The following is a 24,618-nucleotide window of genomic DNA, read 5'->3' on the forward strand; positions in this document are numbered from 1 at the left end:
GAGCAGTGTCTACCAGGAATGTTTTTAACCTTTCCCCTGTGGCCGTTAAGGCCTGTGGTGGTTGCATGGACCCCTCCAACATGACTGCCCGTGTTCTGCTCTCTTCATCTGCAGGAGAATATACCCTGGTTGTTCTAGTGTCAAACAGTTTTGAGAACCTCACCTACCAGATCCCGGTTCACATCCACACTTACCTGACTGACTTGACTGTAGAAGCAGATGCAGATGTCCTGGTCGTAGGCCGGCCTGTCACCTTCGAAGCCTATCCGCTGCCATCCCCCTATGGAGTCTGGTACACCTGGGACTTTGGGGATGGCTCCTCGCTGCTGTTGGAGAGCCAACCTAGAGCGACTCACAGCTATCAGACCAGAGGGGTGTACAACGTCAGCCTAACCGCCAACAACACGATTAGCAGCGTTGAGACACACCAGCGTTACCGCGTTTTTGAAGAGATCACTGGGTTGAGAGTTTCATCCGACGAGGTGGCAGAGCAAGGCATCTCAATATCAATAAATGCTTCAGTGGAGACAGGAGACAATATCACCTGGATATTTGACATGGGGGACGGGACCATACTGATGAGCACAGTGCCAGCAGTCGAACATAGGTATGAAAAGGATGTCAACTGTTGCACTATTAACGTGACAGCTGTGAATCCTGTGAACTCTGTTTCGCAAACTGTGCCTGTCAGGGTATTCGTCCTGGAGGTCCTCAAAATAGAGCCTTCCTCTTGCATCCTGGAACACCCCAACGTGCAGTTCACCGCGTACGTCTCGGGGAACTCCGAAAACTACATTTTCGACTGGACCTTTGGAGATGGCTCATCCAACGTCACTGTTTATGGGGACCCCGTGGTGACACACAACTTCACCCACAGCGGAGTCTTCGCTCTCTCCCTGGTTCTCTCAAGCAGTGTTAACAAGGCGCATTACTTCACCATCGTCTGTGTGGAGCCGGAGATTGCCAATGTCACGCTCCGACCCCCCAAGCAGTTTGTGCGGCTTGGCAAAGAGAGCAACTTCCAGGTCAGTGCCATGCCTCTGTACCAGTACAGATACCACTGGGACTTTGGGACCAATGATTCCGCTAGGTCCGGAGGGACTGAAGTGAGTTACACTTACAAGAGCACAGGGGTCTACCTGGTCACAGTGACCGTCTCCAACAATGTCTCGTTCAACAATGACACGGCTTTTGTGGAAGTCCAAGAACCAGTTGGGGTAGCGAAGATTGAATACAACGGGACAAGGGTTTTGGAGCTCAACCAGATCTATCTGTTCTCCGCCAGTGGGAATGGGACCAAAGTGAGCTACCGCTGGGACATGGGGGATGGCTGTAACCAGCTTGGACCGATCGTCACCCACTCTTACAACAATACTGGCAACTACACTATCAGCTTGACTGGCTGGAATGATGTGAGCCTCAATGAGACCAGGCTCAACCTCACCGTGAAGAGGCGACTCCAGGGGCTTACCATCAATGCCAGCAGGACTATGGTGCCACTGAATGGGTCAGTGAGCTTTGTAGCCACTCTTCTAGCCGGCAACGCTAGCCGATACTCCTGGATCCTGTGCGATAGGTGCACACCCATCCAAGGCTCCTACACCATTTCCTACACATTCCGGTCCGTGGGGACTTTTAACGTCATTGTGACAGCGGAGAACGAGATCAGCTCCCTGCAGGACAGCATCTTCGTCTACGTCTTGCAACAGATCGAAGGACTGCAAATCGCCAGCAGCGACCTCGTGGAGGATGCCTATTTCCCAACCAACAAAACTCTTCATCTGCAGGCAGCGGTGAGAGATGGGACAAACATCTCTTACAGCTGGATGGCCTTGAAGGACAGCACCCCTGTGCAGACATTCAGTGGGAAGATCTTCTCCTTGAGCATCCTGGAGGCTGGGAACTACACGATCCATCTGAAAGCCACTAACATGCTGGGAAGCACAGCTGTTAACAGGACAGTGGAGTTCATTGAAAGCATCGGCCTTTTAAAACCTTCTGCCTTCCCCAACCCGGCTGCCGTAAACGCCTCTGTTAACATAAGCACCGGCGTAACCACGGGCACTTGCCTAACATATATTTGGCACCTGGAAGATAGTAACAGGAGAGAAACCATTGTACCCTTCATCATACACTCTTTCCAAAGACCTGGAGCTACAGCGATCACGGTCACAGCTGAAAACAAGATTAGTTCCACTAATGCATTGGTTTACATCTTTATACAGGAACCCATAGTGGGGTTGAGGATTGGGACTGCAGAGGTGGACTGCAGCTACGTCCCATCAGGCTCTGTGGTAACCTTCAGCAGTGAACTCGAAAAGGGGACCAACGTGACATGGCTGTGGGAGCTGCCAAAAGGCTTGCAGACTGGACAGACTGTGGCGGTGACATTCCCTAAGGCAGGCTTTTTCTCTGTCCATCTGAATGTATCCAATGACGTCAGCTGGGCTGTGGCCAGCAAGAATATCACAGTGCAGGACAGGATTGAAGGGCTGGAGCTTTTTGTGAGCAAGAAGGTTGTGGAGCCTGGGGAACAGATTTCTTTTGTGATCAGCATGTTCTCTGGTTCCTCCGTGAGCTATTCGGTGAACATAAGTGGGGGCTACTCTGTGGTGCTTAATGGATCTAGGTTCACCCATGAGTTCCCTGAGAGCGGTGACTACCTCGTGGTGGTGATGGTGCAGAACCAAGTCAGCAAGGCATGCGCACAGGTGCTTATCTCAGTACTGGAAGCCATCCATGACCTAAGGCTTGTGAACTGCTGCGAGCAGGGTATCCCAACAGGAACAAAAAAGACCTTCACCGCCCAGGTTGGGAGTGGCTCACGGGTGTTGTACTCCTGGCAGTTCTCCTTGCAGAAAGAGCACGGCCGTGCCCTGGTCAGCTTGGCAGGCAGAAGTGTCTCCTACACTCCAGTGGCTCCAGGGCTGCTAGAAATTCATCTCAGTGCTTTCAATGACCTAGGGAGTTTGAACATCACCAGAGTGATCCAAGTGCAAGACCCAATCGTTCAAGTCTCCCTTAAGCCAGCGTTGTCCTTTGTGAACAGGACGGTGTTGTTTGAAGCTTCCGTGCAGCCCAGCGCATGGCAAGTTGTTTTCTGGTGGAACTTTGGCGATGGTTCCCCAGCTCAAATCACAGAGGTGGCAGCTGCCAACTACTCCTACCTGAAGGCCGGAGATTACCAGGTGGAGGTGAACGCCACCAACCTTGTCAGTTTCATGACAGCCCATCTCACAGTCACCGTCAGAGTCCTGGAGTGCGAGGAGCCGGAGGTGGAGCTAGTCCTGCCGCCACAAGTAGCCATGAAACGATCCCAGAGGAACTACCTGGAGGCACAGATTGACCTCCGTGGCTGTGTCAAGTACCAGACCGAGTATCTGTGGGAGATTTACAGAGCACCCAGCTGCCTGCACTTCGATGACACCGACAGGGTCCACCTGCTGAGCGTTGACCTGAGCAGACCCCAGCTGGTCATACCCAAGCTGGCCCTGGAAGTAGGGAACTATTGCTTTGTCTTCTTTGTCTCCTTTGGAGACACCCCACTGTCCAAGAGCATTTTTGCCAATGTGACTGTGACGCCGAGTAAGCTGGTCCCAATCATCAACGGGGGATCTTACCGTGTGTGGTCCAACACGCGGGACTTAATCCTGGACGGTGAGAAATCCTATGACCCTAACCTGGACGATGGTGAACAGACGCCACTGCTTTACCGGTGGTCCTGCACATCTTGCTCCAAGGTAAGAGAATCTGCACTGAAAAAGACGGTGATAATTAGTAGCACCTAGAGACCCCAACCAAGGATCAGGGCTCCATTGTGCTAGGCGCTGTGCGCACACTCAACACATTTTTGTGTCTGGGTTGGGAAGGCATAGAGGGAAGAGTTTGTAACGGACTCTCAGTAGGGTCACGAGGGAAGTGGGGATGGCATAGTACCCAGCTCAGGAAAATGGCACAAGATCAGTTGCAGGATTCCTTGTGATGGCTTATCGTGCCTATACGGTATTCCTGTGCCCCGTCCTGAGCATTTGCAGTGAGCCAAGGAGCTCTCCCTTCATCTGCCATTGCACCTGGCTCTGGTTAACCGTTCTGGTGTTGCTGCTGCTTTAATCTTCCGAAGGCATCACAACAACGGGTACCAATTTACAGTCTAGCAGGCTTGTGTTCTAATCCTGCTCCCCGTAGAGTCATTTAAAAACCTTCAAGTTCAGCAGGAGCCAAATGAAGCTTTTGAAGGATAAGCCCAAATAACAGTTGGGTACAGGACACTGTTCCTCTCTGGTCGACACATCAAACCAGTCTTGGCCACCAATAAGAAAGGATCTCCCTTCAGAGTCTCATGGCAAACTCTCTCGATTAATATTGTCTTGTTGACATCAGACTGTCTTGTTTATTGAAAGACCTTTTTTTCGGTCGTTTCCACATTCTAAGTGAAATCATATGGAGGTTTGTGCATCAGACTTTGTGTAAATGTAAGCACTCTCATTTGTCTGCCTTCTGTTAGCATATTTACAAGATATTTAATACAGAATTAATTTTTTTAAAAATGTGGAGGCCAGCCAAAATATAGGCGTGTTCCAAGAGTTGTTTACTAACCTGATGGAAAATACAGTGTGCTTAATGGTACCCCACCCTCCCTCCCCAGCCACAAACAAGGGGGTTGAAATGGGTAATTTATAGCAAGAACCGATGGTGTCTGAAACTGAACGTATTGGCTATGGACTCATGCAATGTGCATCAGTGCAAAGGAGGGTTTGAATGATCTTTTCTCCTCGCAAGCAGAGCTCGCCTGCAGGGTGCTCTCTGCACTTCAGTGCCACAGGAGGGGTCATCACCATTTCCAAGGCCATACTAGAAGCAGATGTGGAATATACGTTCGACCTCAGTGTCTGGAAGATGGGTCTGAATCCCGAGTCTACGAATCAAACCGTACGTACCTCTGTCCTCACTGTGCTTATGTCCGCTCCTGGGCACCAGGACAAGGCGCAGGGTCACACTCCCCTTTCTAAGCAAAACTCCAGAAAGGTGTATGGCTGGCTGACTTTTGGGATACCCACAGTCGTAGGTACGTCCCGAGTCCTGCTCCTCTCCTGACCCCACTTTGCAGGACAGTAACAAATGTAACAAGGGACTGTAGAGCTTGCTGCTGTCTGCATTAATTGGGGAGGAAGCAGAAAGAGATTGAAGGACAGATTTGCCTTTGATCCCTCGAGAGTCCTAAAGCTCTCATTGTCCATGGCCCTCGTGGGGGCATATACCATATACTCAGTGATGGACACACTTTAATTTTCCAGGGGGCAGCATATCTGCTGACAATGGTAATGTGTTTTGTTGTGTTTCCTCCTGCAGGCCTTTTATTAAGATCACGCTGTCTCTCTCTGTCTTTGTCTGCATGCGCCATGTTAATAACCTGATCATACATGGTTCCAGTTCACAGCAGATCAGATTCTGAATTTGCAGTGGCTGATCTGCCTTCGGAGAATACGAGGATACTGCAGCCCACGGGGTTAAGAACTGATCCAGCAATGTGCCCAGCAATGTCGTGCCCCAGCCCTACTTCCACTTAACAGTACCGTGCCCTTTCCAAATTGGCACCGGAAGGGCGAGCTTTCGGAGGGCTGGTACTTGCTTTTGCTGTCAATCGTTCCTACCCTTTTTTCCTTTTTAAAAAAGAAAAGGAAGTTTTTTTCAGGGCATGTTGTTTATGTCAGATTAAACCGAACACAGAGCGCATTTGCAGTCCGACAGCACTTATGGCTTATGTCAGAAACATTCATCATGGTGCGTTTGGCAATTAAGAGATGTAGTTAGTCTGAAAGTGGAAACTCTTACTGCCTGGATTTTTAAACCAAAGCCGGAGGATAAAGAAAAAAAAATTAAATTGATAGTTTTTCAAGGACATTCCGTACTATCAGCTTTCCATGCATGAGCGCAAAACAATGAATCCAGTGTCATAGGAAATTTGCAATGGCTGGAGGAATGAGGGAAGCTTCAATGCTCTTCCCCTTAACTTGGTGGAACACTTCTCCTCTTTTAACAGCCTGCCATATTAAACAATGTCTTCATTACTGCCTCTCTTTACATGCAGAATATTTATTATGCTAGGGCCCAGGCAAACTCCATACAGTGCTGCTTGGTAAGGGATTAAAGGCATTTAGGAGAAGTACAGAGATAATACTCCACTAGGCAGGGGCTCTGAGGGAACGGGGATGCTAAAGTTCTTATCCCGTACAGCGCTTTGTCAGAGAGGCATGTTAGAGGTAACCAGGTGTAGGCGGTGAAGTTGAGAGGAACGTCTGGGACCACACACCGTCCTGTGGAAAAGCTGGCTATCCTGCACTGCAGAGCAAAATGCATTTGATAGTCAGTAGGAGCTACTGTTCTAGCTTCTTTTATCATCTCTCATGTCTTTCAAGGGCATTTAAAAATGTATTTAGGATGCTGACAGTGTATACGAAGTAGTGACATAAAGAATGCACTGAACAGAGCCATGCAGGCCCAGAGCCAGATCCTGAGACCCAGCACAAAGGCCCAGGCTGAGCGCTGAGGATCTCAGCAGGAACAAGGGAGGAAGATACTGCTGCAGGACCAGGGCCCACCGCATTCCCCTTCCATTGGGAAGAATGCCCAGGGGCCTAGGCAGGCACAGATCTGGGGCCTGCCCCGCACCCTCTGTATATTGGAGGACAGACAACCCTCATTGTTCAGGGCTCTGTGGCAAGCAAGTCCTGCCTCCCCCTTTTCACAGCCAGTTTCACTGGCTCAGGGCTTGCTGCAGCTGCAGACGAAGGGCCAAAGATTTGGCCCAAAGAAAATCAATGCGAGTTGCAGAAGTTTCCAGGGCCAGATGCATGCCAGATGTTTGATCTCAGATCCAAATAGACCTTCCCTCTCCGAGTTAGATGTCTTCTCTACAGAGCACAGGTTAGTCTTAAGTGGGGTCAGAGGGTTTTTTTTTTTTTTTTGAAGGATGCCTCAGTTTAGCAACAGATGTTAGTAAAACCACAGGAGCCATCTTGGCATCCTACCCAGGACAATACACAGAAACTTCCAAAGCAACCCATTTTAAAAAATAAGGCAAAACAAAATCACCTAGTCTAGACTGGATCAATGTAGGGAAGTTCCAGAGATCCCAGCAGCGTAGTATCTAGGCCCTAAAGGTGAAATCCCTGTGTGGCTTATTCATGGCTTGTCCCACTAAAACCCTTTGGGAATCCTTAAGTGAACTTAAGCCATGCACAGGCCCCGTGCTGGTCCCTCTGCATAGGGGTGAATTTTACCCTAAATACATGTCATGCTGAAATGATGTGAACTCCAGTGCAGAGAACTGGGGACAAGGACGTTTGCAAACTAGTTAGAAGTTGATAGCAATATCCCCTTTGGCTTTTCTATGTGTCCTGGTTGCATCAGGCATGGAATGGGCATCTCCTGAGCTGTTCTCTTGCTCTTCCTCCTTCCTCGTAGGTGTTGATCAAGAATGGAAGGGTCCCCATTGTGTCCCTAGAATGTGTTTCCTGCAAAGCCCAGTCTGTCTACGAAGTCAGCAAGAGCTCCTATGTCTATCTGGAGGGCACCTGCAGGAACTGCCAGAACGACTCCAAGCTTGGGGTAAAGGGGAAGCTGTTGCTGTTGGAGGCAAAAACCGATCCATTTCGTTTTCGGGGGCGGGAGGGGTAGAATTAAGTAAAAAATAACACCATCGCCGTGAACTCCCAAAGAGAAATGGAGCAGCAGGGCTCTGAGGCTTTGCTCAGTGTGGCCCCTTCGTCCACTGCAGTCCCCAGTGAATCGGCAAGAAGACTGACCTCCAAGGGGGTGACGCGTCAGCTTCTTAGAGCAGGTTCTGTTTGCAGTGAACCTCGGGGAGGGGCACTGACCCCATCACAGAGCCCCCCACGTCATGCAAGGCCTTGCCGCTGTTGAGCCCGCAAGCTTGCTGCAGCTGCCATTCGAACTGAGCCGCTCAGGTTCTGTCAGCAGCAGCTCCACCAAGTGGGCCTTCCCCTAGCCGTGCCCATACGGGTCTTCCCCAGGCTGTGCGAATCGTGTCCCAGTGCCGAGCTCTTCTCAGTAACGGCCCCGGGAGTTGGGGAAATGTGGCCTCCCTCCATCAGAATGGCTCAACGCTACCCCAGGGCCATTCAAACCAGGATGCCCCTGCCACGGCACCGCCAACCTGGGCTCATGCACCACCTGCACATTTCACGTTCCTTTTGATTGAGATTTTAAAGTGTTTTCATCTCTCTGCTGTGTGGCCTGTCTGAGTTATTCTGGCTCAGGGAGTTGAAACATAGATCACTCAGTCTGTTTTCTTCACCTCCAGCCACATTCCCCTCCCATCCGCGTGCTGGGCTATATGCTGTTGGATGAAACAGGCTTTGTAAGTGAAAGTCCCACTGGAAACGCTGCTCTGTATCCCCAGTGAGCTGAGCGGTTTCCTGCACGGTGTTTTCCGGCTGCCCGTCTTGGTGTGTCTCGTTGTCACAGTTGTACGTTTGTACCATTGACAGTAACAATGCAGGACACATTCAACTTGCAGCCTGTAAAAGCAATGTTATCCCATGGAGATTCCACCACTGTTTAATTTGATTTCCTGTGTTTTGTGTTCTGTATTATGAAATATTTTGTCAGTGGATGATGTAATCCCAGAGACGAAAGTGGATCTCTCAGTGGAAATATTCCCACCAGACAGTTTGGAAGCTTTCCAGTTCTTGTTGCTTCAGCACATGAGAACAAAGCTGAATTATCAACTGCAAAATTGGCAGCCTTTGCCCCTAGATTCTATTTTTTCCCCAATAGACTCAGTTTGAAAACATTTTAGGGACATGACTTCAGATTAAACCAGAATTTCTCCCGTCTTTCTCCCTTCGTCTCTGTAGAGATGGGCAGCGCATAGCTTTAAAAACAAATCTCTCATCTTGGACAAAACCACCACTTCTACTGGCAACACCGGAATGAACCTGGTCTTACGGCCAGGGGCCTTAAAGGATGGGGAAGGATACACCTTTACCCTTCACATCACTGACCTCACAACTGGGGAGGAAGGTTACGCCTCCATTGACCTGCTCCCGAACCGGCCCCCGATTGGAGGATTGTGTCAGCTCTCTCCGAACGGAGAAGTCAGGGCACTGATGGCAAAGGTTCACTTTGAGTGTGCAGGTGAGAGCGTGGTCGTGACAGTGCCAGAGATTAGCCTGGCATCTCTACTGTTCATCGGTGAGTGTGTTTCACACACCAAGTGAGTTGTCCAGATGCATGTATTCCTTGGTCCCACAGAATTCTCGCTCTTTACTCTCAGCTCCAGTTCTATTCCTAAAGGGACCTGTGGATAGGTCAGATTTTTCATAAGCAGACCCTTAGGTTTGTAAGTACCAGACTGCAGGCCCCGCTCAATTTTTGTACCCCAGGCATGCACATTCTAAAACTCATTTATGCAAGATTTTCCACATCTAAATCAAGTGGCCGAATGCCTATTAAGACAGTCAGTGCGAGTGGATTGTGTGTATAAACCTGGGTTTTGGGCGTAGGGAAAAAAGTGAGTGCCCAAAATTACATACCCACATTCAAACAACTCAGAAACTGGACACCACTTAGAGGCCACTGTGAAAATGTGGCCTGAATGATTTCTTTCTGCTTTCCCTACACAAATATAGTTTCCTTTCCTGCAAGCTATTTCTGACGCAGTCAGAGACAAAAATATCTAGCCCAATGATGCAAAAAGCTGACTGGTCCCTGTAACATATTGCTGTGGGCCAGCAAGTAAGTGTCTCTGAAACTCTCCGCCTCATGATTAGTATTAGAGATTCATGCTTTATTGTACATGAATGCTGGGATTCTATGTTTCCGACGGTAGGGCAAATTGGTTTCTAGCGCTAGTCATTCTTGTGATGGTGATCACATTGCAGCTTAAAGCAGGGGGGAAAGCAAGAGGGTAATCAGAATGATGTGATTTTAACATCTGGTATATTTTGATCTGCCAACACTAATCATGAAAACTTTGTACCTTTGGCATTATGGGGTTTGCGACTATTAGTAGTAATATTTGTTAAGCAGGGACAAAGTACTGGATACAAAATGCAGATCAGTGGGCTATATCCAGTGTAATAAACCATTCATTCCCAAAGCTGGTGGGCCATACTCTGTTGGATTATAACAGGCCTGCACTGAGGTCTCAGGTTAATAGCAGCTTTTACAGGGCTTTTGTCTAGGACATTATATCTAGTCTGGGACCTTGGATATGTGCTGTATTCAGCCTCTGCAGTACAACAGAATTGTCCTGGTTTTGCTATTGCTCTTGAGTTATGGGGAGCATGTGGCTATTCCCATGGTGGCATGTTGATTTCTTTAGGTCTCCTGAATGGTTAAAAGCTCATGCTTCAGGGTTTCAACTGGCCACCTCTAGGGGGACAGGAAAGGATATTTTACCCCCAAGGTATTCTAGGTTGTTTTGGGATTTTTTGTTGATCTCCTTCCTCTGAAGCATCAAGGCTGGCCACAGCCGAAGCTGGGCCATGGGGTGGCTTGGCCAGAACTCTGCGGTGGCACCAAGCATCCTCTCTCTCAGGGGCTTGGCTGTCTGGTTCTTGCTCACATGCTCAGGGTCTAACTGATTACCATAGGTGTGGCAAGGAAAGACTTTTCACCCAGGTCAGACTGGCAGGGACCTTGGGGAATTTTGCCCTGTCTCTGCAGTGTGTGGGCGCGGGTCGCGTGCCAGGATTATCTGGGTATATCATCCCTGCTATTGCAGGGGCCTTGGTGAACCTTGGTCTTGCCTATCATCTGCCCGTGGCACATACTAGTCTAGTCTCCTGTGGGCTGTGATACTTTGGTCTCATTTCAGTGGTTGGGTTTACGCCGTGAGTGCTGGCTAGGGGTTGATGGCCTGTGATATACAGGAAATCAGACCAGATGGTCCAGTGGTCCCTTCTGGCCTTAAACTCTATGACCAAATGTTCTAGGGCCCAAAATCCACATCAGAAAACCCCTAAACTTGAGAGAAATCCAGATCAGAGCTTTGTATCTCAGCAGAGGGGCACTCACTGTGGATGGGGTGATGAGTACGACTGTACCAAATTCATGGTCCATTTTGGTCAATTTCAGAATCATCGGATTTTTAAAATTGCAAATTTAATGATTTCAGCTATTTAAATCTGAAATTTCGGGGTGTTGTAACTGTAGGGGCCCTGACCTAAAAAGGAGTTTGGGGGGGGTGGGGGGGTGCCGCAAGGTTATTGTGTGTGTGGGGGGGGGGTTGCGGTATCGCCACCCTGACTTCTGCACGGCTGCTGGTGGGGCCCCGCCTTCCGAGCCGGGTGCCTGGCCAGCAGCCACCGCTCTCCGGCCTCCCAGCTCTGAAGGCAGTGCAGAAGGAAGGATGGCAATACTGTGACCCCCCGAAAATAACCTTGTGACACCCCCACGGCAACTCCCTTTTGAGTCAGGACCCCCAATTTGAGAAACGCTGGTCTCCCCCGTGAAACCGGTATAGTCGAGGGTAAAAGCACACAAAAGACCAGATTTCATGCAGGGAGACCAGATTTCACGATCCGTGATGCATTTTTCATGACCATGAATTTGGTAGGGCCCTAGTGATGAGGGTAAAAAGGCAGGGGGAGTCAGCAATGTAACTCTGCACAGTATTATGCCAATCAAGGGATAAGAGTAGCAGAGAGGAGAAGAGGGGCACGGGCCCCTGTTAATGATGGATTTAAAAGCCTGATCCCTAGTGGTTAAGACAATGGCTGCAGCTACAGGCCTGGCTTGGTAGGTGCGCTCGGATCCCATTGACACTGCCCGGTGTGCTTGGCTTCCAGGCTGGAGAGACACGGAGGACGAAGAGGCCCCCTTGGTGTACATCCTCCTGGCCACTCGCTGCAAAGTGGGGCAATGTGAGGAGTTTGGCATGTACAAAGGCAGCCGCTCTGAGCACAGTGCCTTCCTCCCACCCGGCTTCAGTGCAAACAGATTCCTTGTGTATGTTTCCGTGCTCGTGCAGGATCAGCTGGGAGCTACGTCTGTGGCCCTCAACTGGTAAGGTGCTCCTATTACAGACAGGGGAAGCAACAGGCCCACAGCCCCACATGGTGAAGTGGGGCCGAGCTGGGCACAAAATCCAGGAAGCCCTAATCACAGACCTGTGCCCTTGGCTGGATAACAGTGTGGCTTAACAGCTGTGCAGTGGGCATGTCTGTTCGAGGGCTATGGATCCTTTGTAAGCTGGATTCCTACTGCAACCGTGCCCACCTCAGAAAACCCCCCAGCACTGCTGGCAGACTCAGCATTAGTGAAATATTGGGCCACAGAGACTGAGCTCCAGTCCTTACAGGTGGTCTCTCAAGGACTGAGTTAAGGCATAGTGGGATGGGAACTTGCATTCCAGCTGCCTCTGTCATGCCTGGTCTGTAGGTAGAGGAAGGATTTCACACTTCCTTCAGGTCCTCACAAGCACTAAATTCTCTGATAGACACACACAAAAATTCATTCTATTTTTAACCATCTGTCGATAGTGTGTGTGTTTCACACGCACTTCCTCTCCTTATTCATTTTAATCAAACACAAGCACCATTTGGAAATCTTTTAAAGACCTCTTCGGGTACGTCTTAAGTTTTACCTCTCACCTAATAGACGTGGCCGCTAGACCAGTAAAGCTTGATGAAAGCTGCCTTGTTAAGAAAGATCAAAAAGCCCCCTGCACACACATTTCCCCTCACCTGAGTTACTATGCCCGTGGCCAGGCCATTCATCTTGATTCACAGCCATGCTTCCCTTCTGAGGCATGGTGTCATTTTCTGGGAGATCCATCTATCTATTTTTTACAAGCAACATTGTTCATGGGCAATGCATCAGACAAAGAGGCTGTGACTGACTCGCATTTCAGTTGGGTGGGAGAAGAATTTAATGTTCCTTTCATACCCATAACAAATGGCTGCATTATAATTAATGGTTTACAGGGAAAGCCAAATGAATAAATGATACCTGGCCCATTTATCTTGGAGATCTCCCTGCTTGTGCTGCCAGCGCGCTCTGCATCCTGCCCCTCCTTTGCAGCCAGAACCCTTTAAAGAAAGTTGGAACCAGCAGGGAGCTGGTGCTTGGAATAACCTGGTGTCCCACTGCTGACAAGCAGGGGCAGAGCTGCGTTTAGCTCAAGGGGGCGCACTCCTGTGTTTGGATCTGGGGATCGCTGGGGCAGGTCCCAGCATGGGCTGATTTCTGACAATCTCATCTTTCATTCAGTAGTGAATAAACACAAGCCACCCCAGTGCATTAACCCCATGCACCTTGGGCCCCAGGGGACTAAATCCAAGCTACGAGGGCCCCCTGGATCCTAGAGGATTGACTCCTCTACAATCTAAGGGTTTAAGAATCCAGCTCACGAGTATCCCTTAGAGCCCAGAGGACTAAGCCAAAGGCAGAAGTGGACTGAAGACAGTTCTTGGGTGCTTCTTAAACTCCCTAAAACTGAACCCAGATCTTACTCCCAGGGTCAAACACTTCCCTTGTGCCAATCCAGTGGTTACGTGGTGTTACATGAGGGAGGAATTTGGCCCCTTATCTCAACTATTCAGAAACAGGCCTCCCTCTCCGGTGGGACTGGGGTCTGAGAAGAGCTGGTCCAAGCCTGGGGTCCGAGCAGAAGTCGGTGACGCTCAAAGGACTCTCTCTAGGAGCTACCAGGGGAAGGCCGGGGCGGGGAGTACGCCCATTGCCCTTGGTTCCATTCGACAGTCAGCTCTTTACAAACCGACTGCCTCTTCTTCTTCCAGCTCCATGACCATCACCCTGCCAGCCCCCGCGGCCGGAGTCCACAGCCTCTCTCACTGGCTCTACAATCAGACTGACACTGTGCTGCAGGGCTTGGTGAAGCAGGGGGACCCGCAGCACGTCATCGAGTACTCCCTGGCCCTCATCACCATCTTAAATGAGGTAAAGTAACGCTGTCTGCCCTGCCGCCAGCTGTGGTTGGCTGGCCACTCCTTGTCCAGTCCATGAGCTCACCTTGGGCCTCAGGTGAACTGGCGGTTTCACCCGGTCTCCCAAGTAAATTAGTAGATGTTGGAGACCTGCGGTGGGGTGCTGGAGATCTGAGTGCGTCCCCGTCACGTGACATGTGCGTGAGAGCGGGGGCCGCCAAAGTAGGCCCAGGAGAGGGAAATGTAGCCTGCGCCCACCCCCGTAGCCGACTTTCCTCCTCCGGGTTCAGTCAGCCTTCCCTCACTGTCTTCTACCCCAAGTTTAAACACTGCGCTTACCCACAGAAACCTCATCCTGAGCTCTCCTTGGGCTGGCTGCCGCTAGGCTCTCCCTCTCCCGCTAGCCTTTCATACACCTGTGTGGGTGCCACTGAGACCTGCCTGGCCCAGCTGCCAGGATGAGTCAGCAGAACAGCTCTGCACCTGCACAAAGGGTCTTCCACAGGTGCCCGACACGTGGCCACAAAGTACAACTCATGACTTTTCTCTCTTAACATCATCTTCCCAGGCTACCCCCACAGCCCCTTTGTTCATTGTCACTCATCTCTCATTCAGGGCCCAGTCCTAGCAGGTGCCCAGTTCCCATACTCTTTTGTGGATCCCTCTTTCGTGCCGCAGATGAGTCTCGTCCCATCCTTGGAAGCCTATCAGTGTTGGTCCCTCAGGGTGTCACCACAGGGCTCCCCCTTCCCCATCCCTGAAGGACTGAGCGCACGGCTTCCTCAGCAATCCCAGACCACTAGGTGAATGGGGAACAGGCCCTGACCTCCAGCCATGGACTATTCCATGGCAGTACAGTGGGCACAGATGCCTGTGCCAATCTAACCCACCTGGATTGTCCGTAGCATAAAATTGTGTATCCCTAAAATGCTGTAAAGAGTCACTGTGCAGTTGGGGAGCCCAATTTTCAAAACATGGCCACTTACACAGAGCCTCCGGATTTCCACCTGGGTGCCCCGCTTTGTGCTTTGTTGTGTAAACGCCAGTTGTATGCAGCTGGGTACCAGTTTGAGCCTGCAGAACAGGGGTGTCCTATTAAAGTGCTTATTTGAATCACAGAATTAGACTGGAACGCTCTGTTGAAAGCTGGGCCTACCGAACCACAGCACAGGCAAGAGAGAAGAGATCTGATATGATCACACAGCAGCTCTGAAAAGTGACCAGTTGGAGAGAGACAAGAATGTTCTCATAGCTGGCAGAAGCTGCAGAGAAGAAGACTCTTTCGCAGGCACTGCAAGAGTGCCTCTTACCCTGTGCTACTGAGACTCTGTTTCCTGTCCTGCTTCCAGTTATATTTTCCACTGGCAGCAGAACGCAGAGGCTTTTTAACTTTCAAATTGTATCCAGCAGCAGCTCTGCCGAGAACCCAGATATCAGAGACTCCCAGCTGGAAAGTCATTAAAGGCTGCAATGGAAATTTGTGGTTGAGTGCTAAAGCCCCTGTTCTGCAAGATTGTGATAAACCCCGCTGCTTTTGTTTCCCCTAAGCACGAGCACTTGATGCGCTCAGAAGCCGAGACCAGGAACGAACAAGATCTTCGCACCTGGACGAGGAGGAACATCACCGAGACCCTCATCTCCCTGAATGTGAACACTGTGGACGATATCCAGCAGATCTCCGCTGCCCTGGCTCAATGCATGGTATGGGACCCTCCGGCCTCATTCTGCTCTGACGCTGAGTGATGGAAAGAAAGGGTAGCTCTGGCCATTCCTTGTTCTGTTTCAGCTTCGCACACATACACACACATTGATCATATACAGAGGACAGTTATAATTTGTTGGTGACATCTGTAGGGCGTGTGTGTGTCTATCCATCCCTCTTTAAGTACAAGTATTATCACCATCACCCTTTTCTCATCTGTCATTCTAGAAAGGCAGCGAGAGATGAATATGTGCTCTCATCTGCTGCAGATGTTACCAAAAAATTTGTACCTGTCCTCTGGAAACAGCCCTAGCACCGTTGCTTGGCAGCAGGAGGCTCTGAGCCTGTCATCATTTGAAGTATTGCATTCCACATTGTGGCAGCCTAGCCAATGGGCCCCGCTTCCCCGTGCTGGGGCTGCTCCCTGTTGGATTCAGGAGTGGCTTTTTATATTTCATCAGCTGGGCATCAAACGAATAAGCCCAGCTATTTAATGGGCTTGGCTTTGGCTGGCCAGCCAATCAGCCGGCTATTCCTCCTCCCCTACCTCTCGAAAGGGCTGTGAGGCTTTGCTTGCCCATCACCGTAATTTCTGAGCACCTCCCTCATACCCATAAATAGCTCTGCAAGCTCGCTCATTGGGAATACGGCCTGACATGAATCAAACATACCACTGCTGAGCATCACTCACAAAATTCTTGTCCCACGATCCCCTTTGCTTCAAACAGCTTATCCTGGGATCCTTCTCGCCAAACTCACTGCTTTCTCTTCTGCCTCTGGCCCTGCCCTGAACTCTGGCCCCAGACATCACTTTCCTCTGCTGGATTTTACTAACACCAGACACACTCGACCTCTTCTCCTGAGCCTGCAACCCAGCACCTGATCGGACTGTAGTGGCACTGGTCAGGGAATGGAATTTTTGTCCCAGGGTCAGGTCTGACATTCCCAGATTAGTTTTGGCTCCGAGCCAGAACAAAAAACCGAAATAGCAACCAAAAAAAAAAAAAAAAGGCAGAGAACAAAAAATTTGAAATTGGAAAAATAGAAACAAAAAGCATCATTTTCAAGTAACTTTTTTGTCTGGTTTTAGAAATGTTGGCTCAAAATAAACCTGCTTGTTTCTATTCTCCCTATTGGGGAGGGAAAAAAATGTTAAAATTGACATTTTTCCCCACAGAGAGTTTCTGTTTTGACAAAAACCACATTTTCTGACTGGAAAATCTCTCATGTCAGCTCTGCTCCTTGGGTAACAGTCTCCCTGGGGCAGTTCTCCCAGGACTCCTTTTTGCTGTTCTCTCTCTTTCTTCCTCTGCTCTGTGTAACCTGTTTTCATCTTACATGCTGCTGCTGTCTATTTAGATAGTAAGATCCCCAGGGTAGAGAGAGGTCCTCTTATATCTCTGTAAATGGTACTGTATAGTAACAATGTACAAATACAAGCCATGGGGGCTTTCACACCCCTTCGTGCTGCAAGCTGTTCTGACATCTGTGGTGAATCCTCTGATGACAAAAAGAAGAGGAGCTGGGTGGTGGTAACCACTTCCATGTGTTTCATAGATTATTCCCATCGAGCCTGCCGAGTGTGCTGCAGACTCAAGCCTATGCTTAAAATGTAGAACGTTCTGTTTCTCAGACACATCTGGGAGTGGATGGGAGGGATGGTCATCAAAACTGGGTGGTGAAACCCCTCCCACAGCTCTAGGACGTGTTTGAATGTTGGAGATGGATTCAGTTAGAGCCAAATCCTGCTCCCATTGAAGACAATGGAAAAAACCCAACCGCCTCTGGTTGACGTCAACAGGAGTAAAATTCAACCCTGAGGTAACAACTTGAAAGAAGCAACAACAAGAGACACATTCACTCCTGGTGTCAGAACCAGGTGCTCTGCCTTGTGTTGGTACCTCTAGGCAGGCTATTATTGCAGTGTGAGTTACCTTGTTACAACAGTGTAGGGAACTCTAGACGTCCAGTAGGTAGGTAGATTATGGTATCCAGCGAGAGGGGTAAGTAGATGATTGGGGGGGGGGGGAAATGGGCTTGGTTGCAGATAAAGTACAATCTGAAGAGAAATATTATAGATGTACGGTCCCAATCCAGCAGAGCTCCTAAGCACAGGCTGAACTAGACGCATGCAAGTAGTCTCAGAGCCAGAGCGCTCAGTACTTTGTAGGACTGAACCCAGTAAGTACCATGCACAGCTGCTACGGCCTTTGATACGGAATTGATTTCTGCTGGATTAGCCTGCATTTCTAATGGCAGGTGGCGAGCAAGGAGCTTCTTTGCAGATCATGTGTGACTGGGACCTTGAGCAAGCTGGAAAGCATGATGGCCATCCTCCAGGGTGAAACCACTCAGGGCATCATGACACCGACAGCCATCGCAGACAACATCCTCAACATTACGGGTCAGTTCTGGGGGGCCCCAAGCAACAGGGGGGACGTTCTCTAGGAGAAGTTCAGGGCACGGACGTCACTGCGTGGGGGAGGGGGGAAGGTAGATGTTAAAAGATGATCAGGGAAGGACCAGGCTAGAAAAGCTGGGAGAGATTTCTTAGGCCTTCTTCTGGCTGGGAGGTGTCCTGAGCAAAGGCTGGCTACAGCTGGTGTTTATCACAGAGGTGGGCCAGTGCCAAGCCCTCCATTTGAATAGCACCCCCACCTCCAGGCTTTGGGGGAAATCTGAATCCATAGGTTGGCCCCACCTGTAATTTATCATCTGTCTGATTTTCCCACTGTCATCCTGCTGCTGCCTGTTCCCTGCTGGGGCATTTGAAACTAACAGCCCCTGAATTAATGAAGCAGTTGATTCTCTAGGGAACAGCCCTTTCATAGGAAGCTTGAGGATAACAGAGGCAGCTTCCAGATGTGTGGGCTGCCATGCACGGCATCAAGCTGGGCTTCATCCTTGGCAGATGTGCTTATGGAAACTTCATTGGCCTTGGCAGATGACATCACATTCAGATTACCTTTAAAGAAAGGCCCTTTATTTGCATGCTTGCAGTGGGCTGTGTTTGTAATGGCATTACTCTTTATAATTCCAGAGGTTTGTTGTATTGGTTCTATGTGTCTATTTCCCTCTTTCCACTTTTCTCTCAGCCCTTTTGCAGAAGGAAGAGAAAGCCCTCATTAGGATCTTGTAACTTGAGATCTTAACCACACCATAGGGTAGAGAAAACCCAGCGATGCGGTAGAGTGCTGTATGTGTAGCTATGGACGATGTCGAGCTTTCACTGCGGAAGGCCGTGTGTCACAATGCTGTAGTCCAGTAGAAAGCCAGTAAGAAAGGAGCTTTCCTGATGGTTGTGGGAAGGAGTTGAATGTTGCCTAGACTGTGGTACTCACTGCTTTTCCGTTTGCTGTTTTATCTCTCTCCTTACAGGGGACTTAATACACCTTGTCAACACAGTTCCACAGGAGTCAAAACTCCAGGAATTGTGCAACGATCCCCACCATGTGCTGGTAGCTTCCAAAGCCTACAGCCTGTCCTCCAGCCTGATGCGCATCCTCATGAAGTCCCGGGTGCTGAATGAGGAGCCCCTTGAACTGGTGGGAGGAGAAATCGTGGCAAAAGGCAAACGGTCTGATCCCCTCAACTTGCTCTGCTATGAGAACACGTTGGACTGCCAGTTCTCCATCCCCCAGGCCTTCAACACCACCTTCTCCGACCTGACCGACGTGATCCAAGTCATGTTCCGGGTGGACTCCAACCCCTTCCCCTTTGGCTACATTAGCAACTACACTGTGTCCACAGAGGTGGCCTCCATGGAGTTTCAAACCAACAATGGGACCCAGATTCCCATTGGGAGTCTGGATGCAGAAAAGGCCATCACTGTGATGGTACTGAACAATGGCATGACAAACATCTCCGCTGGCTCTGCAATCATCCAGGAAAAGACTTCGGTGAACCTAGTTGTTACGACAGAAAACAACAACAGAGAAGCAGGCTTGCATTTCCAGCTCACCTACAGAGTCTTAAATGGTAGGTACTGCACTTTTTCTGCTGTTCAATATGCTTTTCATCTAAAGGGCTGAGAGAGCACAGGACCTGGGGCCTGCATGCTAAACGAGATCTTACAAGGCTGGGATAAGTCGAGCACAACAAGTGAGCACGGTGCAGCAAGGGATCAGAACTGAGAGCTGCACCGCAAGTCACAGCCATACGGGAGTCACTGCCCCAGTGGGACTAGAGCTCAAATCCTTTGCTCTCCAGGAACACAGGCCTGAACCACTGGAGCCCAAGGAGAATCCTGTTGGCATATAGCAGCCTCAGAGCTTAGTCTGTGTGTTCCAGTCACGTTGTGCAGGGTAGATGCTTTCCAAATGCTCAGAGTCTAGCTGCACTAGTACTGGTATATTATAGTCTCTGTGGACTTCCAGCCACTAGAGGATCATGCTTAGGATTCCCATTCCCTGCTGCAGAGGGGCAGGGTGATGCCTAATTAGGGAGCCGGCCGGCATTCCTCTGGAGCTGCCGTTCCACCCAGCCCTTCCGCAAGCTGCACAACAAGTAGTGGAGGAAGTTCCTCACTCTCACCCCTGCGCCCCTGCGACAACCTGGCAGAACCTACCCCCAGGTTTGACTAGGGCATGTCAGGCGTTGCAGGAGACGCTGCCTTTGTCTGGCTGCTCTCGCCCTGCACACATGGTGCCACTCTCCTCTTCCAGGAGGACTGTCAGGCTGGGCCGGGCCGGCTCCCGCTGACTTCTCGGACACGGGGTCAGACCCCCGTGGAGCATTTCCCCCTTGGAGGGCTGGAGCTAATGGTGCACAAATGCGAACTGAGCTGCGCGGCGAGAATGGTCCGTGGGTTACCTCTGGCGCTAGTGACATGTTAAGTTACAGCGGGACTGAGCATTTGTCCCTCAGCACCAAAGGCCCAGTCCCACACTGCGGAGCAGCCTCCCTCCCTGCTGGGGGCAATGGGAACGGAAGGCAGGTAAACCCTTAGCGGCAGGTGCTCAGCACCTCTCAGGATGGATCCTTCCGCCCAGACCTGTGCGAGCTGCTGACACGCGAACGTGGTACCAGGAGCAGTGGCATGTCGCAGTCGCTTCTGCGTAAACATCACAGGTCCAATCTAGCAGTCCTCACTCAAACAAGGCACCTGCTGAAGACAGCAGGATCGGGGCCTGTGCACGTAAAGCCAGGCTGGGTGTCTGTAAAGTGCTTTCCGTTCCCTCTCTTCCCCTTGCTGCCCAGATCGTTACATCTCGAGCGAGCTGGAGCCGTTCATCGCAGCCTACCTCTCTCCCTCGCCTGCACCCAGCGAGCACAACTGCAGCGCGGCCAAGAAGATCGGGCTGGAGGCTGTGGAGAAACGGGACCACAAGGGCTACACTTTCTTCATTTCCCCCATGTAAGAGAACCCCCCCCCCACTCCCGCCTTGTAACCCCTAGCCCTGGCTCTCACTCGTGGCTTTAGACCATAAGCTTTTGGGGGCAGCTTACCCATTCTGGCGTCAGGCACATCTGCTGCCTCCGTCTCCCCTCGGTCGAAGTCTGGTTCCTGCCAGCATACGCGTCCCTCTACTGGTAGGACAGTTTGGTGCTTTTCCCCTTCTGGCCAAACGGAGGAGGCTTCTCCTTCCAGGGAAAGCAGCATCCCAGACAGAGTCCCAGTGTAGTTACTATGACCCTCCCACCCAGGTTCTTTACTAGGGTCCAGCCCTCCATTGAGCACCTGCCCAACTTCTCCCCACTCAGGGGAACAGCCTCCAGCCTCCCAGCTCTGCAGCTCCTTTCCCAGTAACCTTTTCTTCCTTCAAACCCCCCCGCCCCCCGGCCCCGCCCCAGCTCCAAGCCGGCCTTCAGCACCCCTTCTCCAGGCTCAATTTATTCACCCTACTGAGGCAAGGGGTCTGCACCACCTCCCTCTGTGGGGGGTCACCACAGCAGGGGGCTCATTCCCCAGAACTCAATGGCTCCTTCACCCGGGATGATGCAAGCTGAGTAAGGGGCTTGCTTCCTCCCCTCCCTTTCAGGGAACACCTACTTGAGCACAGGTGCCAACCTAGACCTCAACCCCACACGGCTAATGTGCTGCCCAGGCCTCTTCCTTCTCATGCTCCATTCACCTCGTAGCCCCGTCTGGATTCTGTTCCTAGGCCCCAGCCAGGCTCCTTGCCCTTAGCCCATCCTGGCGGCTGCTAGAGGTCTGCCTGTCCCTGGACGGCTATTATGGGGCCGCTCACACACCAGCCCTCTCCCTTGAACCTCTCTCCTGAGTAAGCAAGAGGCTTGCCTTATATACTGCAGTCACTTGACTGTCACCTGCCCCCGTTTCCCAGCAGAGCTTGCTCCCAGTTTTGACATGTGATTCAGAGAACTACACATCCCAGAATGCTGGTGCATTGGAACGGCCCTTGAAAGGAACAGACTGCCCTGTTACAGATGCATTAATGGTTCAGCACAGATCACCTACTTGTACAGTGCCACAAAACTTAGGGTCTGGAGGAGTGAGCTAGGCACTGGGTGGTCCTGAGTTCTAATACTGACTCTTGGCTTACTGTGTGGCCTTCCGCAAATCACCTTTGGCCTCTGTTCCTCATTTTCCCCATCTGTAAAATGGGGATATTGATACTCACTCACCTACCTGCCCACATAGTTCTGGTCTGCATGGCACTTTGAATATGCAAAATTCTATATAAATGTTTAGTAGTATTATTGTACTGTTAGATTTTGGGATCCCACCTTTCTTTTTTATTGCATTAATCATCAATATAACTTCAGTAGTTGAAATATTTCTTTTCTTTTTTTCCCCACAGCAATAAATGTTTACACCTCCCATTATTTACGAACCACTCCTAGGTGTTACCCAAGAAGCAAGTTGGTGGACTGGGAATAGGTGGGGCCAGGGTAGAGCCACTGTTGTCTAATTTAGCATGGCTTCCAGGGCTTTTGGTCACAAGATTCTCAAAGAGGGATTCATAGTCTTAACGAACAATCCTTTCCCAGGAAGCGTCTCATGGGTCAGGGTAACGCAGTTAAGGGGTGGTGGGGTAGCTGTGCAAGTCTAACCACCGGTTCGCTTTTGCAAAAGAGGAGAACGTGCCATATAATTAGTGCACCTACCACACCAGGCTCCTCGTCCATGACTAATAGATGTACAAATAATAAATAACAAAGCCTTGGGGAGCCCATGGGTTTCCCCACAGCAAAAGGACTCTGTAAGTTACTCACCATTAGTAGGATCCTTTTTCCTATGTCACTTTGCACAGATGTTGGTATGGAGTACATTGCTCTCCATGCAGCGGGGCTGTTTGTATGGAAAGACACTTGTGTGCCATAGATAGGCTCAGGAGAGGGATTTGCGGCTCAGCCAGAGGCTGGCGGATAAAGCAGCCCCATGCTTGCTCTTCTCTTTTTAGCTCTGACGACACCACCAAGGACTATTACTTCAACATCACAAACCATTTCAGCTGGTCGCCGGTGGAGGTGACCCTGAGTCTGTACATCTCCTTGTGCCAGTACTTCAGTGAGCAGGAGATGAGGTGGAAGACGGAAGGCATCATCCCATTGGAGGAGACCAGCCCGAATCAGGCTGTGTGCTTAACCCAACACCTGACAGCCTTCGGAGCCAGCCTGTTTGTTCCCCCAAACTCCGTCCAATTCATATTTCCTGTGAGTAAAAACAAACACCAGACACTGGAGCTTTCCTGCACATGGGATAAATTAGCAGCTCGCTGGCTTTTGAATGTGCCCGCTTGAAAAAACAATGGCTGCTCTCAACACATCTCACGAGCTAAGTAGAGTCATGACTGATCTGTGCTTGGATGGGAGACCAACAAGCAAGACGGAGGCTAGTGGTGTTCCTCTCTCTGGGTTGCCCCCACATAGTCCCCTTGGGAACTTTGTTGTTGGAGGTACCTTGTTTCAGAGAGACGCGCACATTGATCCTGACCAGTTATAGTCATTAAAAAGCCAATAGCACTTTTACTGAGTGGAGGGTGGTTAAGCCCCAGTGTCCTGGCCAAATTCTGGTTGCATTTTGCTTACCTTATCGTTTTTGCCACTGTTTCAGTTGGATACGGAGTTCTTCCCTTCCTGCCCAAAGCTGTTGCATAGTTTTGTTTTATACTTTTAGAGGCTGCTCCTGCCAGGTGCTCTGTGCCTCCTGATGAAGTTCAGTCTTCTCTGTAGCTCTGTAAGTGACGTCAAGGGGAGCTTCAGGCACTCAGTACTTTGCTGCATGAAGCCCCGTACAGCTGCTGAATTCCACTCCAGAGGTGGATGCATTTCAGCAGTGAGCAAAGTGATTGATATGCATATGCATAGTCTGTACTCCAGTTAGGGAGCCTGCAGGATGGACGTCACTATGTAAGATGAAGATATTTGTTAATTATTGTTATTGCAATCAGCGAGGCAGTGAGTGTGAGGCTGTGAAGTGAGGAGTTTGGGGAGGGAAAAGCATCTTTCAGTATCTTTCATTTTGCTTAGGCTCCTGGCCCAGGTCTCAACTACATCGTTTTGCTGACCTGTGCCGTCTGCTTTGTGACATACTCTGTGGCCATGCTGATTGTGCACAAACTGGACCTGATTGACATTAACCGAGTGGGGGTGATTCCATTCTGCGGGAAGAACGGGATGTATAAATATGAGATCCTGGTGAAAACCGGCTGGGGCCGAGGATCAGGTCAGTAACAGCGTCACTCTGGAACGGCTGACTGTGGGTTAGCCTCCATACTAGTCCCTTGAGACTTCTAGGCACCGCATCACAGCAAATCCCCCTGCATGGCACAGAACTTTCCTAGGGTTCTCCAGAGCAGTGAGGGAGGGTGGCCCTTGAGGATCTGGAAGGGGTTGAGTTATTCTGCCATGGTCCAGCTCCTTCTTGCAATTCTGCTGAAAGCGCCCACGTATGTCTTTGAGACGTTTTCAGTTCAGGCCAATTCAATGAGACTTTGCTGGCAAGATGAGATGCCGCTGCATAAATAGAAAACAGAGCCCTCAGGTAAGTGTCAAATATAAAGATGATCCACACAGGATGGGTCTTCATACTGG

The 24,618-nt window shown here is 50.3% G+C and overlaps 1 protein-coding gene across 3 annotated transcripts in view; it reads left to right on the forward strand.

Moving 5' to 3' along the window:
* Positions 1–24,618, forward strand: part of PKD1 (polycystin 1, transient receptor potential channel interacting) — a 138,937-nt gene that overhangs the window by 82,100 nt on the left and 32,219 nt on the right. For all 3 annotated transcript variants that reach the window (XM_073361702.1, XM_073361700.1, XM_073361701.1), the window contains exons 15-26: positions 115–3,740; positions 4,783–4,929; positions 7,465–7,608; positions 8,880–9,159; positions 11,817–12,033; positions 13,770–13,929; positions 15,465–15,617; positions 17,878–18,022; positions 18,997–19,596; positions 20,818–20,974; positions 22,986–23,238; positions 24,055–24,250. In XM_073361702.1, the coding sequence (XP_073217803.1) occupies positions 115–3,740; positions 4,783–4,929; positions 7,465–7,608; positions 8,880–9,159; positions 11,817–12,033; positions 13,770–13,929; positions 15,465–15,617; positions 17,878–18,022; positions 18,997–19,596; positions 20,818–20,974; positions 22,986–23,238; positions 24,055–24,250 (6,078 nt within the window). The remainder of the gene's footprint in view (positions 1–114; positions 3,741–4,782; positions 4,930–7,464; positions 7,609–8,879; positions 9,160–11,816; positions 12,034–13,769; positions 13,930–15,464; positions 15,618–17,877; positions 18,023–18,996; positions 19,597–20,817; positions 20,975–22,985; positions 23,239–24,054; positions 24,251–24,618) is intronic.

This window comes from Lepidochelys kempii, chromosome 10, assembly GCF_965140265.1.
Source record: "Lepidochelys kempii isolate rLepKem1 chromosome 10, rLepKem1.hap2, whole genome shotgun sequence".
Taxonomy (NCBI): Eukaryota; Metazoa; Chordata; order Testudines; family Cheloniidae; genus Lepidochelys; species Lepidochelys kempii.